The following is a 17,012-nucleotide window of genomic DNA, read 5'->3' as shown; positions in this document are numbered from 1 at the left end:
CCATGTGAGTAGTAGTGGACATTATCTGCAAAATTCAGGCATTTGAGATGGTAAACGTGACACAGATTATTTGGTAGGTTTAACCCCAGCCAGCAACTAAGCACCATGCAGCCACTCACTCACTTCCAAATTCAAAAACATAGCACTGTACCAGCTACTAGGAAGACAATTAACTCTATCCCAGCTGAAACCAGGATAGTAGGTTAGTGGGAGATTGAAGAAAACACATTTGGGGTTTAGACAGTGAAAAAACTGACCACACCATCTGTGTGTAACTCCTACTTTCAGCTAAGAAACCATCTCATGATATAAGCCCTGAATGGATCCTTGGGTTTTGAGTGATGCATCTCCCCTGCACCCCTCCCTATATGCCCCTAAACTTCATTAAACCTGCAGAATCTGGATGCACTTTATAAAGGGAATAAGGGAAACTACATCTCACTGACAATAGTGACTTTTTTTAGAGTGGAGGAAGAAGATAAAACACAAACAGGATGGTCCTCTTTAGGAGGGATGCTCTGTTGTTACTAGCAGTGTTTTGGTAATTTTTTAATGGCTGAAATCACAGAATGAGAAATACATAAAATTATGGCTAATATTGTTCTGAGTATAAACACTCCCAGAGGCTCACCTGGACTGAGCAGGGCAAGCTCTTCCCCAGCTACCTCCTTCCAACACTCACCTTGATGCTTCCTTGAGCCTCACCCTGGCTTTTTCCTTCTCTGGCTTTCCCTTTTTGCCATATCACTGCACCCATTAACCTCCTTCCCATTCATGTCTCCCTGGGATTAAACGCTCAGAGCTTAAAGTAATCCAGCCCCTGCCAGTCTGTCTATAAGGCAAGCCTCTTCTTGCCTTCTCTGCCATCCATCTACTCACTGGCACTTCATTTTCCTGCTGCAGTGTCTCTGCCAGACTCACCACCCTGCCTCGATGTCCAGTTAGCAATAATCTGGGACAAGGTTTGTTGAGCCCTTAGGACACTGGCTGGGGACGCCCAACTCAGGGACCTCAGAAGAAATTGGCCTCTCTGCTCCTGGGAGGCTGGTCTGGCCAGCCCTGGCATTGGCATCAGTAACCAAGCCATGGGGCTGAGATCACCCATTCAACTTTGAGTGGTCAATGGAGGACCTTTGGGAGGACCTCACTCCTCCCTTTTTCCAACAGATTTGAAGAGGAGACAATTTAGTGAGGACTTTCCAGATGGCCACACAACCACTGCTGGCAGCTGCAAATCCACCAGCTCGGGAGGGCAAGGCAATCTGCCTCGCCAAACTTCACATGTTTGCAGTCGAGTCTGGTATTCAGCCCCCTTCAGCCAGGCAGACCCCTGCCTCTGGTCAGAGGAATTGCACACTCCATCTGTCTTCAGAGGCTGCTGCCTGCCCGATCCTGTTCTTGTCTGCTTGAACTGCCAATCTCAGGTGACCTTGAGGCAATTTTTGTGATACAAGTGTTGTTTACAACCACTCTTTCATATCCATTGTGCACTGCTTCACTTCCCAAGAAGTGCTAGTAGCTCCTAGGACCCAGACCAGATTGAAGAGTTTGTTTGCCCTCCTCTGTCTCTATCAGCAGATTCCAGGGCCTTGAGCTGGTGTCCTGCAGCCCAGGCTTTCCCAACTTCAGTTTCCCATTGAACCTAACACCGGCAGATGACAGTCACCACTTCACTGGTGCCTCTCTGTGATTTGACAGTTCTTCATACTTAGCAGGACCCAATCTCTCCACCTCTTGCAGAAGATGTTTCATTATTTTGACACAGTTTCCAAACAACACAGTTGATGGGGAGGATGGAAACCTGCTCACAGCAAGCCCAGGAGTGAATGCAGAGTGGATCAACTGCTGCAGACTTCAGCACCAAGTTGCTCACATGCTGCACACAGCAGGATTCACAGTGAGCTGCCAGAGGGCCTGCAATTCCTTCTTAAGTGAAATATTCATACTTTTCCCAACTTTGAGAAGCCCCTAAGCCAGTGCCCATTGCCAGGTGTTACTCTGGTGGTGCACCATCATAGGTAAGAATGGCTCCATTGAGCTTTGCTGCCTCCTTACCTGCAGTACAGTTTAGTGATAGGTCATAGGGAAATGAGATTATCATGGGATGTGTTTCAATAGCTACTTCAACATCAGTGTTGATTTGAGGCTAAAATAAAACAACACTAGCCCCTCCCTCTAATTCCTCAGACTCTAAGCCGTCTTCTCTTTAGCATTTCTTTGTAGCATTCATTTTTTAGCAATACCTGAGAAATCATCATTCTGATATCTCAAAATAAAAGCACATGCATTAATGGCACCTCTCCCTTTATCCGGGATTATAGGCAGGGTACATGCTGTCCAACCCTCATACACTGATCAGAGGATCATTTCATTAAGTGCTTTCTCCTTGTTTCCTTCTGGAAATAATCAACGTTTCTCTGCAAATGGAGCAGGTTACCAAATTTCTAACCAGCTGGTACTATGTGCCCCTGAATAACACAGGCTGGCCACCCCTGGTCTTTGCAAGATCCTCCCATTGGGCACTGCCCCACCACTGGGAGCATCTCTCTGTCCTGCGGTGCTTGGAGGAAGGATTAAGCCCTCTGTCGTGGTTTAACCCCAGCCAGCAACTAAGCACCACGCAGCCGCTCACTCACTCCCCCCCCATCCAGTGGGATGGGGGAGAAAATCAGGAAAAGAAGTAAAACTCCTGGGTTGAGATAAGAACGATTTAATAGAACAGAAAAGAAGAGACTAATAATGATAATGATAACACTAATAAAATGACAACAGTAGTAATAAAAAGATTGAAATGTACAAATGATGCACAGGGCAATCGCTCACCACCCGCCGACCGACACCCAGCCAGTCCCCGAGCGGCGATTCCCTGCCCCCACTTCCCAGTTCCTAAACTAGATGGGACGTCCCATGGTATGGAATACACCCTTGGCCAGGTTGGGTCAGGTGCCCTGGCTGGGCATGAGAAGCTGAAAAATCCTTGACTGTAGTCTAAACACTACTGAGCAACAACTGAAAACATCAGTGTTATCAACATTCTTCACATACTGAATTCAAAACATAGCACTGTACCAGCTACTAGGAAGACAGCTAACTACATCCCAGATGAAACCAGGACACCCTCATAGAAAAGGTTGCTGGAAAAAGGCTCTGCAGCTGTAGGTAGGACACAACTCATAGAGGGAGGCATCACTGGGTTGCAGGGACAATAAATAAAAATCACCCAGGACCTAGATGAACTGAAATACCCTGAGCTGTCCCTCTGAGAGAGCTCTCAGAGGAATGCTTAACCTATTTCTAAGCAGCCACAGGTTTGGGAGTGATTCCTAGGTGAATTTTCACCTTTGTGAAGGTTTTAGAAAGGTTTCTAGCCCTTAGGTGTGACTAAATTAAGGCAGAATATTGATGGACTGAATCTGACCTTGTGGGCTGCTGAATTTTGTGCAGATCATGCAATTCATACATGCTGTTTAATTTTCAAACACCCCAACTAAGAAAAAAGCTCTCTTGTTCAAGAGGTCACATCACACTGGTGTATAAAGTCTACAGAGACTTTCCAGGGCAGTAATACAGAAAAAAACTACATCCGCCCTCATGCCCATGGGAGTCCCCCTTGTTTGGGGGATCAGCCTCTAATGCTTAGGCAGTTGAACCTCTTTTTTTTTTTAAAAATGAAGTTCGTGTCTGTTTTGCAGAGCCCACAAATGATTGCAAAGTTTGGTGGAGAGTCTGTGGTAATGGCGATATCTTATACCAGGGATACAAGCGCCCACTCTAGAGAAAAGCTCGAAACTCAAGATACATTCAGTAGAGATTAAATAGTGGGTGATTTATGAGCAAAGGCATGGGATTCATTAAAGCTATCCAGTTCCCTGGTAAAGTGCGATGTTCCTTATTTGAATTCTGTCATCTTTTTGTCTGTTCTCCATATTCAGTCAAGACCTGGCATTTCTCAAGCTCATATATGCATATATATTGCATGCTTTGACTTGCAAAAATTTCCCTCTTGCTGCTCTTGATCTTCAGACAAACCCAAAAATTTGTGTCTTACCCTGTTCACAAAGGGCTGCAGTCAGCAAATTACAAGAATTAAAAGATATGAATATTACACCAGATATAATACCCCCTCAAAGGTCAGACAGCAGAACAGAGTTAGCAGCTGGAGGCACTTGTTTGTGTGTAAGGACACCTCTGTCAAAGCTACGGTGAGATTCATGATCTCTGAGCTTAAAATGAACATCTGTCACTTGGTAAAAACACTTTGAGCATTGCATCAGGCTGAGCAAAATGTACCATAACAAAACCAACAGGGTCTGGCTCTCCTGGAAGGTTTGTATTCATCCTGCACCTCTGCTTGCAGTGACTTTGCACAGCCCTTTACCTATCTGAAAAGCAAGTGTGTGATGGTGCCTCCGCGAGGAAGGGCGAAAGGGCAAAATTGTTGGGAGCTGGGAAAGGCTCATACAGCACTAAATAAAAAGCCAGCATGAAAACTCCTGGCTCCCAATGTGCATTTGAGTGTGTTACCCCTGGGCCACTCAGCACCGTAGAACAGTGGGATGCCAGCATGTACAATTGTCCATTTTAAGCAGAACATGGCCCAGAATTGGAAAATGCCAAATATGTCTAAAAATAGTACAATAAAAAAACTTCCAGGCAGAGAAAGGTTTTCTCCAAGACAGCGGGTGGCAAACAAGATCTGAACTGTGACCTGGTTTTCTCCTGCTGATTGATAGTTTTCCCAGTGCTTTATAAGAATTGCAGGGATTGATATGGGACATCAACCAGAGGTTAGAGGGTATAAGCAGGACAGACATTTGCCTTCTTGTAACATTATGCTGCAGTGACCTGAGCTGCTGTGGGAGGAAATATCGTGGTTTACAAAAGCCTTATTTTACCTGGTCCTTGGAGCCCTCAGTGGGTGTTGCTAGCTGTGGCTCTCAAGGCGTTTAGGAAGAGTAGTTGTTACTAAATTGATGCTGAGACAAAGGAGAAGATGCCAATGTCGTGGCCCCCCAGCACTCACATGGCAGAGCCCTGAAGGGAGCTGGCTCTTTGCACAGGTCTGCTCTGGCTCCAGGGCAGGAGGGAGCCAAAGGAAGTCTGAGTCCATGAGCACACGCTACTTACTAACCTACATGTCCCATAGGCACACCAGCTGCCGTGACCTCCCTCCATCACCAGAGTCACCATGACCAGCAGCATCCTCTGTGCAATGTTCACAGCCATGTATTTCTGCATGGATCTCCAGGTGTGCTGGGGGCTCCAGGGATGAAAATATAAGCTCTTTCTAACCATTTTGGTAAGGGAAATGGCACAGTTGGGTACGGAACCCCTATAGCATGTCTACATTTACGTGGGAGATCTCTCAGGAGAGGCAAGGAAGAGTTGCAATGCAGGGAGTCTCCAGCTCCATGGCACAACATGCACCCTTGGAGACACGCAGCTCTATAGCCCAGAGCTTTCAAGCCCAGCTGGTCACAGGGCCAAGTGGTGTCCTTGATATAGTGGGGAAAAAAGAAAAATTGCTCTTTAGATTCATGTGCTTTCAGCTGCTGAGTTTAGAGCTAGAAAACACTCCCTTAGCAGCACATCCCAGAATTTTTCTCCCTGCATTTCAAGTAAAAAGCTGCAACACTGACCTCAGGCAGTCACAGCAAGCACAGGTGCTGCCCCACTTTGGAGCTCATTGGAGGTTGTAGTACACTCCTCACACAAATGTCAATATTTTCCAGGGCTGAGACAGGAAAAAACCAGGTTCCTGTCCATCCAGCTGGGCTCTGAGGACTCATTAAAGATGGCAACAGGTTTATGGGATTGCAGAAGAAAGAGAAAGGGGTGACCACAGCACATTGTTTCCCAGGAAGTTGGTCCCCTTCTGGTACTTCACTTTCCTTTCTTTTTTGTCATGAAACTAGAATGTGAAATACATGTGAGCAAATCCTTTGGGTCAGCCCTCACCGTGCCCGGCACACACAACAGAGGATGGACAAACCTCTTTACAAGAAGCTGCTTTCTTGCCAGACAGCAGCCAAGCAGGGCATCACCCCCAGCCAAGTTTTCAATCCCCCAGCTCCACAGGAGCAGCTCACCAAGATTTGTCTCTGGCTGCTAAAACCCAGCTCGGATGGGCAGCCTGTGGCACACTGTGCAGTCCAGTCCTGGGTGCTCTGAGCCATGCAGCTTCCAGTCTCCTGTAGAGAGGAAAGAAGAAATGTCCTAGCCTCTTTTGCTCTCACTGGCAGCAAAGCTTTCTTAGTGTTCATCCTAAAAACTCCTTTTCTTATGTCTTGGCAGTTCTAATCTGGCCAAATCGTGCTACTTTCAAATATTACTAGGTCTAATCTCTCTTGATACCATGTGTAGGACAGATGAAGTTGAGAGGGTGGGCACAGTATCTTCTATGCTGAGGCAATGCAAAGACATGAGTCACCTCTTCAAGGATGCACCCGCTGGTAATTGCAGAAAGAGGATCTGCACAAGACCATTTATTCCCAGAGCTTCAAAAACTTGTCCCAGACCAATGGGAACCACGGAGAGTCAACTTGAGACCGCTGGATCCATGGCTTTGCTATGTCTAGCACTATTAGATGGAAACAAAAGGAGTCACTGGCCTGACAGACAGTGTCGGGACTCCTGAGAGATTTAAGGGATTAAGCAGAGAAAGAGAAAAGGGATTTCCCGTGTGTTTGCCATAGACACTCATGCTCCTTGTGTTGTGCACTGCACTCACACACACACACAAAAGCCTACCTTTATGGGCACATCTGTCTGCTCACACTTGTACACACAGCAATGAAAGGGAGTTTCCCAGCCAAGCAGAGCTGTCTGGCTTTTATGGCTTCTGCCCTTGAGTGTGCAAAACGTCTGGGTTGCAAGTTGATGCTGGAAAAATGCATCTGTCATCTTCTGCAGGTAAAGCTGGGGGCAGTGGAGCAGGGGTACGAAACAGCTATTTCCCTGTGATGTGATGGGAGCTAGAGAAACATAGGCTCAGGCAGCAAGAAAGGATGCTAGCACTGACAGAAAGACAGGGAAGTGTGGGGTCTGTCGGTCCTGCAGTTGCCAGCCTTGGAATCGTGGTTTGTGCTTTAAAAATTGTCCATGTCCTCCATCTATCCCAAATTCTCCCTGTGATACTCCCTTTCCTAATGTATTTGCTTCCTCCCCACAAGCTCTTGTGATTTCTGTGTTAGAGCCACACAGAGCCAAGACGTGCCCCTGGGATCTCAGGTCTGGATTTCAAATAGGTTTTGTTTCATCTTCACATCTCAGCCACTATATAGTGAAATCGTCAGTCCATGGGACCCAGGAGGTCAGAGCAGAGCTGCAGCACGTCAGCCACAGTGGCCTGAGCCGTGTGCCTTCCCAGGACTTCTGGGGACATGGGGATGATGGGCCAAGAGGAATGAGATTTTTTATATCTGTCTAAGAAGGATCAACAGTAGGGAAATCACGAGTTCATTGACATGAGAACAAAAATGAAAATTAGGTGATGACTGGAGAGAAGGTGCTCTCAGTAATCATCAGCATGGAAAATTAAGAGAAGATACTTAGGAATGATGGAGGCCTTGCAAAAGAGGAAGAAAAGGAAAAGGTGGGAAAGCTTGCAACAGGTCATCAAAAGCAGATGGATTCCTGTATGTGGGTAAGCAACTTCACTAGCTGGGTGAGTGACCACGTGCAACCAAGAGCAGCCTTCACCCTCTGCAGGGGCCTCTCACACAACAGATCACAACTCCAACCTCAAAACAGGTGGACCAAAACTAACGGCATATCTCTGGTCAGGCCTTCCAGGGAGGGAAGTCTGTCATGAGATGGCTCAGGACTTTAAAAAAGGGATTTGACCAAGTCTGTGGTTGAATGGTGTGGAGTAATTGCTGGAGGGGACTTATTGATGACTTATGATATGCCCATCTCTTAAGGGAAGGTGAACCTCCAGGGTGGAATGCAGTGGATATGCAAGGAACCTGTTCCATAATAATTCTATAAGCAACATAACCTGCAACCTTAGATGTTAGCAACACCAGGGGAGCTTGGTATGCTGACTCTGAGAAACAACACGGAGGGTAGAGTGGAGTGGAGACACCATGGCCGGGCTCTGTGATATCACCGCAGGGATGGGGAACCCAAACAAGAATGGAAGGTCCCTGCATTGAATCCGTTGTAGTAAGGAGGTAAAACAATGAGGTTCTGTCAACACTATTGCCTTACGTCTGATTTATAAGTGCCCAGTTCTGGAGTAGTGTCACGCAAAATCATGTCTTCTGGGTGAACTTTGCTCATTATAATACCAAAACACACCTCCATCCCAAAGGCTACTCACCTTCAAGGTGCAACCACCCCTTACTGAGCATGGGCTCTGAATTTCTTTAGCTTTAAAAGTAAAGCAGGGAGATGTTACACCAATCATAATAAAGGTATGTATGACTAGAATCACTCAAGCTCCACCTAAAAATAAGAAAATAGTATAAAATGGCTTAAGAGAGGAGGAATGTTAGGGAAGACACCATCATAGACAAGTCAGGAGGACATCGCTGACTTCTGGGATCAGTCCATGGGCTGAACGTCTCCTCCCCCCCGTAGGGACACCTACTGGATAAGATTTGAACCCTCCATTACAGTGAGTGCTTTCTCAGGAAACTTAGAAATCTCTATAGAGTTATTCCATGCTTTAACGTGTTTGTAGTCAGCTGTATTATTCGTATTCTTGGTACTTGCATGTGCTTTGGAGACAGTGTATTTATCACCAGCAACCTAAAAGAATCTGCACTACTGTTGCTTTAATAAATTGTACTGTTCATTAGTCTAGCCGTGAGAGTTCTCATTGAATGCGACCAAACTTTTTAAGTCTGTCCCTGTTAGTTCATTGAACGCAACTAGACTGAAAGTACATTGTGCTATTGGTGCATCCACAATCGAGGTAGTTCAATATATTGAATGTGACCGGACTTACAGCGTTGAATTGAGCATCGCTCAGAATCTAAGCCTAACCACCTCCAGCCCCTCTGATATCTGAGGACAAGCTGGAGCACAAAGGGGTTTATTTTCTGCCAAACTTCTTTACCCTTTAATGCAACAAATGGGAGGATGGCTTCTCCCAGGAGTTCCCCAGAACTTCGTAGGAAGTCCCAGCTCCTACTCCCTCGATGCCACTGCTGCTTTTGGCAGGGTCCCTGAGGGACCAAACTGATAATCCAGATAAAAAAAAATTGGGCCAGGTTTTACACCAGTGAGCTACAGCAGACTTAACCTGCATGCCTGACGTGGTGTGGAGCTTACGGCCAGCACACCATACCAACCCTCCACCACCAACTGCTGTCAGAAACTGCTGCGAGAAACCGCTGCTGCAGGCACATCCTTGTAAATTCTGACACTGAATATGAACTTCACTTCCACCACCGTGCAAACCCAGGCAGGAGAAAGCATCTTGCAGCATGCCACCCCCCCCAAGACTGGAGTCTGTCTGCGAAAGTGGGTGTCTGGAAAAATGCAACATTCTCTCCTGCCTGTTCACCACATTACTGGCCTCACTGGATGGAGAATGAAGTTAAGGTTGTTCACAACTGTTGCTTGGAGCTGACCAGTTTTCCCAGCAGTTCTGAGCTCCCCCCCAGTCAGATTGCACTTGGTGGGAGCTGGAAGCGGAAAGCAGCTCTGGGAACCAGGCCTAGTGTGCTGCCTGTTGTGCTGTGTTGCCTCCCAGCCATGTCTGGTTGCCACTTTTCTGTGTGTCCCATCGAATGGTGTGGAAGATGATAGAGTCAAAACATTGCATGAAGTGCTATGGTCCTGACGTCTCAGGCAGCTGCCTCACTGCTGGGTAGGTGGGCAGAGAGGTGCAGAAGGAACAGGGCTGAGAGACGGTTGAGCGGGGAGCTGTGGCAGAAGACAGCACTGAGGCAGGGATTAGAGGCATGCACTTCCCAGCCAGGGTGGGAGTCAGGTCTTCTAGTTCAGTGTCTTCAGCAGAGACGTCTCTCCTGAGCAGGTACCGTGCAATTAATTCACCCAGCTACTGTCAGCTCAGCATCCAGCCTGAGACTTCAGGCTGGATGAGCAGTTCAGGACAAGGACAGTCAACCACCGGTCTCATAAAGTGGCGGCATCCCTGACCTTGGACGTTTTCACATTGTAGAAGGACAAAGCCCTGAGAAACCTAATCTAACTTGGAAACTGGCCCTTCTCTGAGCAGGAGGTTGGACTAAAGACCTCCTGAGGTGTCTCCCAACCTGAATTAACTAAGGACTATAAAATGATTGATTAGCTTACACACAGCCTTCAGGTGTGGGCAGGTGGGTTAGGGAAAAACACAACAAAACTGGGAGAAGTGGTTGTTACCCCAGATGGTTGAGCTGCCATCTGAAGGGACCTCTAAAGGCTGGGCAATGGGCAGACAGGAACATCATGCAATTCAACCAAGGGACCTGGGGAGAAATAACCCCATGTACCTGTAAAGGTGTGGTGGCCGACCAGCTACAAAGCAGCATACAGAAAAAGACCTGGGGGTGCTGGTGTACAAAAGTTTGAACATGAAGCAGCAATGTGCCATTGCAGCAAAGAAAGCCATTAGGGCTGCACAAGGAAAAGCATTCAAGCAGGTAGAGAGAGGAGATCCTTCCCTTCTACTCAGCGCTGGTTAGACCTCATCTTAAGTCCTGTGTCCAATTGCGGACTCCCCAGTATAAGAGAAATATGGACATACTAAAAAGCTCTTTAATATTTGCCTATGTCAGTATCTGGACCATGAGGTTTCTGCACTAGAAGCAATTGAGTTAATCATGTCCACTCTGTTACAGAACATTGTAAGTTCTGAGAATGCTGCTCATTCACAGATTTGACCACATGTTCTGGAGTGACACTGCAGGATGGTCTGGATCCTAAGCAAGGCAGTAGCTGCAGGACTATCCTTGTTTGTGTGTAATAGCAGGTATCTCAGTGCTTCTTTAAGCAAATATGTGTCTTCACCCTTCAGTGACAATTTCTGGCCAAATAAGGAATTTGACCCACATATTTAATGCTGGGCAATTGGCAGGTGCTTGGACCAGTAGGAAAAGGTCCTCTCAAATCTGCCCTTCAGCACCTTCACCATGTACCAGCACATCTGCCCAACTCACAGTTGTAGCTAGAGGCTGGTGTCCATCAGGGTGGAACTGTTGTGGTTCAGTCTCTGCTGGGACCACCTGCACAGGTGTCAAGACAGGCTGGGATGCATGGCATTGACAGGCCTGACCCCAGAGCAGCCCCTCTCCAGTAAATGGCGATCCCTCTGCTGATGAACTTGGCATTGGATGGGACACTTCCCACCTTGGCCACAATTCAGAAGCTCTCATGTCAGTGTCTCTTGACAGCTGAGGCATACCAGAGTATTCCCCAGCCTCCAGATCTTGCTTCCCTGGATACAGCTCCTTGCAGGTCCTTTGTCAGATCCACCAGCCCCATGGGGATATCTCAGATACTTGGGAGTACACCGAACGGCTCTTGGTGCCTCCATGTAGAAAGCTGAGTCCGTCCTTCTGTGCCCAGAAAGGACCAGGGTGTCTTCAGGTGTAAAAGCCCTTTTCACATCAATGCTATTCAGTAGGAACTCTCTTGTTTTCTTAGGAAACCCCTGTTTTTCAGCACTTTGTCTCCCTTAACTATTGGTTCACCTTGGCTCTTCAAATTCCCCCTGGAGATGGTGGGGGGGACAAGACCATTAGTGCCAGCTGGTTTCCCGGCCCTCATGCTGTCCTCTGTCCCTTGCAGGTCCCTTGCACTAGGTCAGCAGTACAGCTCCCTGGGGTCCCAGCCCATCCTCTGTGGCTCCATCCCCGGTCTCGTCCCCAAGCAGCTCCGCTTCTGCCGCAACTACATTGAGATCATGCCCAGCGTGGCTGAAGGGGTGAAGCTGGGCATCCAGGAGTGCCAGCACCAGTTTCGGGGCCGCCGCTGGAACTGCACCACCATCGACGACAGCCTGGCCATCTTCGGGCCGGTCCTGGACAAAGGTAAACAGCAAAGCTGGGGGGTTGTGGGGGAACGGGTTTTCCAGGGTGGGTGGATCTGTCACATCTCCACTTGGCTTTTGGATATCCTACTGGGAACACATTGGGGAAAGAGTCTGATATCCTAGCTTGAAACCCTAATTTCTCCAATTTCTTTTTTCTAAATTTTTTGGTGTGTTACATTGAAAGGCATAATGAGGGAAGTGTCTGTTCCCATCCCAGGAGCTCTTGGGAGGTCCAGGTAGGATAAAGTACAGGAAGAGGAAGGTCTAGCCCCATGCATCCTCACATGTTCTGGAATTGTGGGCTCCATCCTCCCTGCCCAGGGCACGCAGCGCTTCCAAACAACAGGGTCCAGCAGACCCAGGGGAAAAGCCAAGGAGAGGGGTTGTGGGGCCAAGGCCGGCCCTTTGAAGCATGCACTGCCTACCCCAGGAGGCCAGTGGGCAGAAGTTTCCCTGCCAGTGAGAAGCCATGGTTGAAATCCATGGTCCTGATCAGGCTTAGTTGGGATTTCAACATATCTTTTCACAGATGAGCCCAAAACAGTCAGGGCTGGAAACAAAAAGAGGGAGAATAAATGTATTTTCCCTTTCCTCTCTCAAAACACATGGGCTTGTCTCTCTTCATCACCTCCTCCTGAAAGGCCACCTCTCTAGACCCACTGCCATGGATCAGGCACACCGGCAGTACATTGATGAGGCATGATAAACTTGGGATTCCCAGTGAGGTCACAGCCTGGGCATTACACTGAGAAAAGCGAGATGTTGGGCCCCAAGACAGCTGGGCACCTGTACCACTAGCCTGCAGCCAAATATGGCCTGAAAGGAGGGTGCTGGAGTACTTTGGTGGCAGATAACCTATCCCATGTCTCAGATGTCCAGCTAGAAAACCAAGATTTCTAAGATAATCTAAGAATGCTTAGATTAAAAAGCATTCCCATGAAACTGAACTAATGGTGGATAAAGAATTCCCCTTCTCTCCATCCCATCCCATGGTTTTTGTTGACTCCATGCCGAGTTTAGCACAAAGGACATCTGCAGATAACGTCTTGGTTTCACAGCTTCATAAATGCAACCAAAATCATTTCCGAAGCTTAGCTCCATTGGTATCGACATACACTGAGTCTGTACAGCCCAGTGAAGTCTGCTTATTGAAAAGAAATTATTCTTTCCAGTGATGCTTTGGAAATAGGAATCTTATGGTACTACCTTTAAGAAACTGGAGAAATTAGGGTTGGAAGCCAGGACATTAGACTATTTCCCAATAGTCTCCTGGAGTGTGCATATCTCCTGGTGAATCTTACAAACCTATAATATTCTGCATATAAACAGTTCATGATATTTTTTTCAAGCTTCAACCTTCCAAGAATGGCATAGTTTCCTGAAACATCAGTAGTATATTTCAGTGAAAATGACTCATTTGGGTTAAAGTGCGATTCTTCACAGAAATCAGGATTGTAAAGTCATATTAGAGTACTAATAAGGACCATGAGATCCAATTCCCCTCTGTTTTGCCAGGATGTATTTTGGGGTAACTGCTGTATTTACTATCAAATAACTTGTCATCAAGGCTTGCCACACTATAACTTGCTGTCTAATAAAAGCATGTCCTAAACTTCAGCACTTACAAGATCAGAAAGTTTTAATTTTCTTAAAAATTATCATAAAAACTATCATAAAAATTTTAAACACGTTCTGAAGGAACTGTTATAGTATTCAGGCACTGAAAATCTCTCACCACCATTTCTGTCAGCATGAAAGCATTTAAAAATTGGATTTGAACCTTCCTTCCCGTAATGAGCAAACTGAACTTTGAATTTATGAAGAATATTTTAAGATTCTTTCGGCTGCAGGGACTAGAGCAAAACCTCATGCGTGGACATGCCTCAACATTTCCGTGCACTCCAAGCTGACAAAGTAAAATATCACCCATAGCTCTGAAACTCTTCTGACAGATGGAGAAAAATTATTGAGCACATTTGTTATACAGCTTTCCCAATCAAACCGTGATGCACCAATAGTCTCCTAGACAGTACTGCCAGGCAATTAGCTTGAAAAACGTATTTATTCTTGTGTCTCACTAACCTGTAAGTAGAACAGATAAAAATAAACAGTATCATCTGCAAATAATGATACATCAAAGTCCAACCCATTTGACTGTGGTTATTATTTACATTTTTTAAATGTGCTAATGTCTTTTCACTGCTGCCTTGAAAATTAATGAGCGCAGATGGGATGGGACTCATTTCATCTATGTAGCAATGAGTAACACTAGGAACGCCTTTGCGATTCCCAAAGTTTGCAGCATGAGTAGTCACAGAAAAAAACATAACCTTTTCAGCCACTGCTTTCTCAGCTGAAGGAAGGATAACGTTGGCAATAAAAAGGCTTTTGTCCTGCCCTGATAGATCTCATTAGCTGTGATGAATCCGGGGACGAATACTCATCACTGCTGAGGGGGCTGTGGATAGGGTTGCTGGATGTTTCTGGTGCCTTCATAGCATCGCCTTCTCCCAAGCTGTTGTCCCATCTTCGTTAGATCCAGCAACAACAGAAATCAAGAGTTCTCAGCCCATAACCTGGCACTGAGATCTGCAATCATCGCCAGCTGCGTTTTTATGTCTGGCTGAGCCCTGAGCACCTGTGACAGCTATTGCTGTGTTCCCTTCTTGTTGACTTCCAGGACTCACAGGGGTGTAACCCCATAAACTAAGAATCATAAATTAATAGCAAGACTCAAACTAAGATGACAATCACTCTTGCAGTTTGCACTGTGTATTAGGCCAATAGGCATTGAAAGCTAAGCCCAAAATAGCCAGTATTTAAGCTATGATAACTACCTGGATGAAATCACCTCTAAGTATCAAAGAGCAACATTTAGGTTAATCTCATCTACTACTCCCTTAGGTAGATTGAAGCTATTTTGGAAAAAAACTTCAAAGGTGTAGTTCTCACTACCATAGCATGGAAAATCATTTCTAATACAGCCTGAAAAGAAATTGAGGATAATTTTTTTTTAAAGGAGCTGCAAAAATGTTAATCACGGTTGCTTCCATTCGAGGAGAGTTTAGTCTGAAGAGCAATGTAGTGTGGGAAAATGACGGAGCCATTTGCAGTGGTTCAGCTGTGCAGACCCTCTTGTGGCACATGTGTTCAAGCCTTTCTTGGTTGCTCCCTCTGGGCACATCATCCAGGCTTCGAGCACTGGTGTCAGTGTGGGAGCACAGGGCATCGCTCCCTGAAATAGCCCAAGGGATTCCTGCCCCCAGGTCTTCCCACAGCCTCCCATCACATCCCCATCTCACTTCTCTTTCCAGCCTCACTGCATGACTCTAATCTCTCCTTTCATAGTCTCTTGCATGGCTTCAAATTCGCAGCAAAGCAATAAACAGCAAATACAGCACAGAGAAACCCCTGAGAGACTAAAGCACTCCCATTTGGGAGCTGCTGAACACTGAACCTGGCTAACGCTCTGCCTTGGCCAACCCGATTTCCTCCCATGTCCCCTACTTGAAATTCAGACTCATGGGGTTTTTCCCATAAAATATGTGGCAGCCGTAGCTGGCAAAGCTTTGGTTTCCTAGGGCCACTGATTATCTTCCTGCAAGTTTTCTTTTTTGCATGTCTTTTTTTCTAACCTGGGCTATGAAAAAAAAAAACCAAAACCAAAAACCAACCCCAGAATGTGGGGTAAGATCATGTTTTTACAAGCAAATTCCCCAAGATGATTTATACTGCAGGTGTGCAGTCTGGGACAAGGAGGGAAGAAAAACCTGCTTTCCCCCCTCTTTCTTCTCCCTCCCTTTTCTTTTTAAAATAAGGTCCATTTTCATTAAAGGACAATGTCTCTTCCAGCCAAGTCCTGCCCCAAAGCCAAGGTTGAGTCTACAGCCAGGTGACTTGCTGCTGCTCTGGGAGGGTGAGCAATTGCCATTCTCTGGGTTAGTGATAAAGTCCGTGATTTTGGTTAAAGCACAGTGCCCAGAAAGAGCTGGTAGTGAGTGCACGAGGCAGGAAGGCCCCACAGGCATCTGGAGACCAACTCCTGGGACACAGAAGAGGTCTCTGAGCCGCAGACAGGACTGGATCTGCAGGAGTGAGTTTGGCAGGAGCCTTAGCAAGCTCATACACTTCCCCACATCTTGAGCGACGGGGGAAACGGTCGTCCCTTGCCTCCTCGCACCACGGCTGCCCTTTGCTCACTCTCCTTCTCCAGGAAGATGCCACCGATTCTCTAGAAAGGTCCTCCTCGACCCTGGTTGGGCTCGAGCCTTTTGCCAGCGATACCGGCCAGGGCAGCATCTCGTGCGTGGCTGTGAGGAGCGTGACGGCAGCGGGGCCAGGTGCAGAAAAGGCAGCTGGGCCCGGGCTGCCTTTGGGGGTCCTTGTGTGTTCGGCTAAGCCCCTGACACGAGCTGTGAAAAGGCAGACCCGCACCAAGATAACCCATGGCTTTTCTCAGCCATGACACTTGCAGTCATTTGCATCTAAACAGGGGTGTGTGGGATCAGGGGCCGTCTTGATATAAACTCAACAGCTTAAAGGGAGGGGGAGGGAAAGGAGAGAGGGAGAGAGAAAAATAAGCTTATACCGATGAGAAAGAGCTAAGCTTCCTCCCCTACTGTGAGGCAGGGCGAGCGATACCATCCCAGCGCTGCAGTCGTTTCAAATTGCTGCAGCATTCACACGCCCTTTAGCCATTCTGATCCGGTGGCGGGGGGCTGGGGAGCGCCATCAATAGGGATTTCCCAGCCGGGCTGGCGGGATTGGAGGGTGACGGCAGGACAGGGGAACATTGCCCCGTTGCTACGAGGTGCTCCTGGGGAATGCCAGTGCTCTGTGCCGTGGGTACGCTGGCCGGCGGAAACATTCTGCATTATGCTGGTAATACAGTGTGACACCGCGGGAACAATGGCAAATTGAGTGTCCCAGCAGGTAACGGGCCTGGCTGGGAGACAGTCGCAGTGGTGCACTGTCAAGACGGCTCTAATCCTCCCTCGCCAGCCCCTCCCCTGGTTCTGGGAAC

At 47.2% G+C, this 17,012-nt stretch overlaps 1 protein-coding gene across 1 annotated transcript in view; it reads left to right on the top strand.

Moving 5' to 3' along the window:
• The window catches only part of WNT3 (Wnt family member 3), a 53,353-nt gene that overhangs the window by 28,417 nt on the left and 7,924 nt on the right, over positions 1 to 17,012 (top strand). Inside the window, exon 2 of the mRNA XM_069786835.1 lies at positions 11,746 to 11,987. Within this exon, the coding sequence (XP_069642936.1) occupies positions 11,746 to 11,987 (242 nt within the window). The remainder of the gene's footprint in view (positions 1 to 11,745; positions 11,988 to 17,012) is intronic.

Source organism: Haliaeetus albicilla, chromosome 7, assembly GCF_947461875.1.
Source record: "Haliaeetus albicilla chromosome 7, bHalAlb1.1, whole genome shotgun sequence".
NCBI lineage: Eukaryota > Metazoa > Chordata > Aves > Accipitriformes > Accipitridae > Haliaeetus > Haliaeetus albicilla.
The sequence above is the reverse complement of the archived record's forward strand: the minus strand, read 5'-3'. Positions and strand labels throughout refer to the sequence as shown.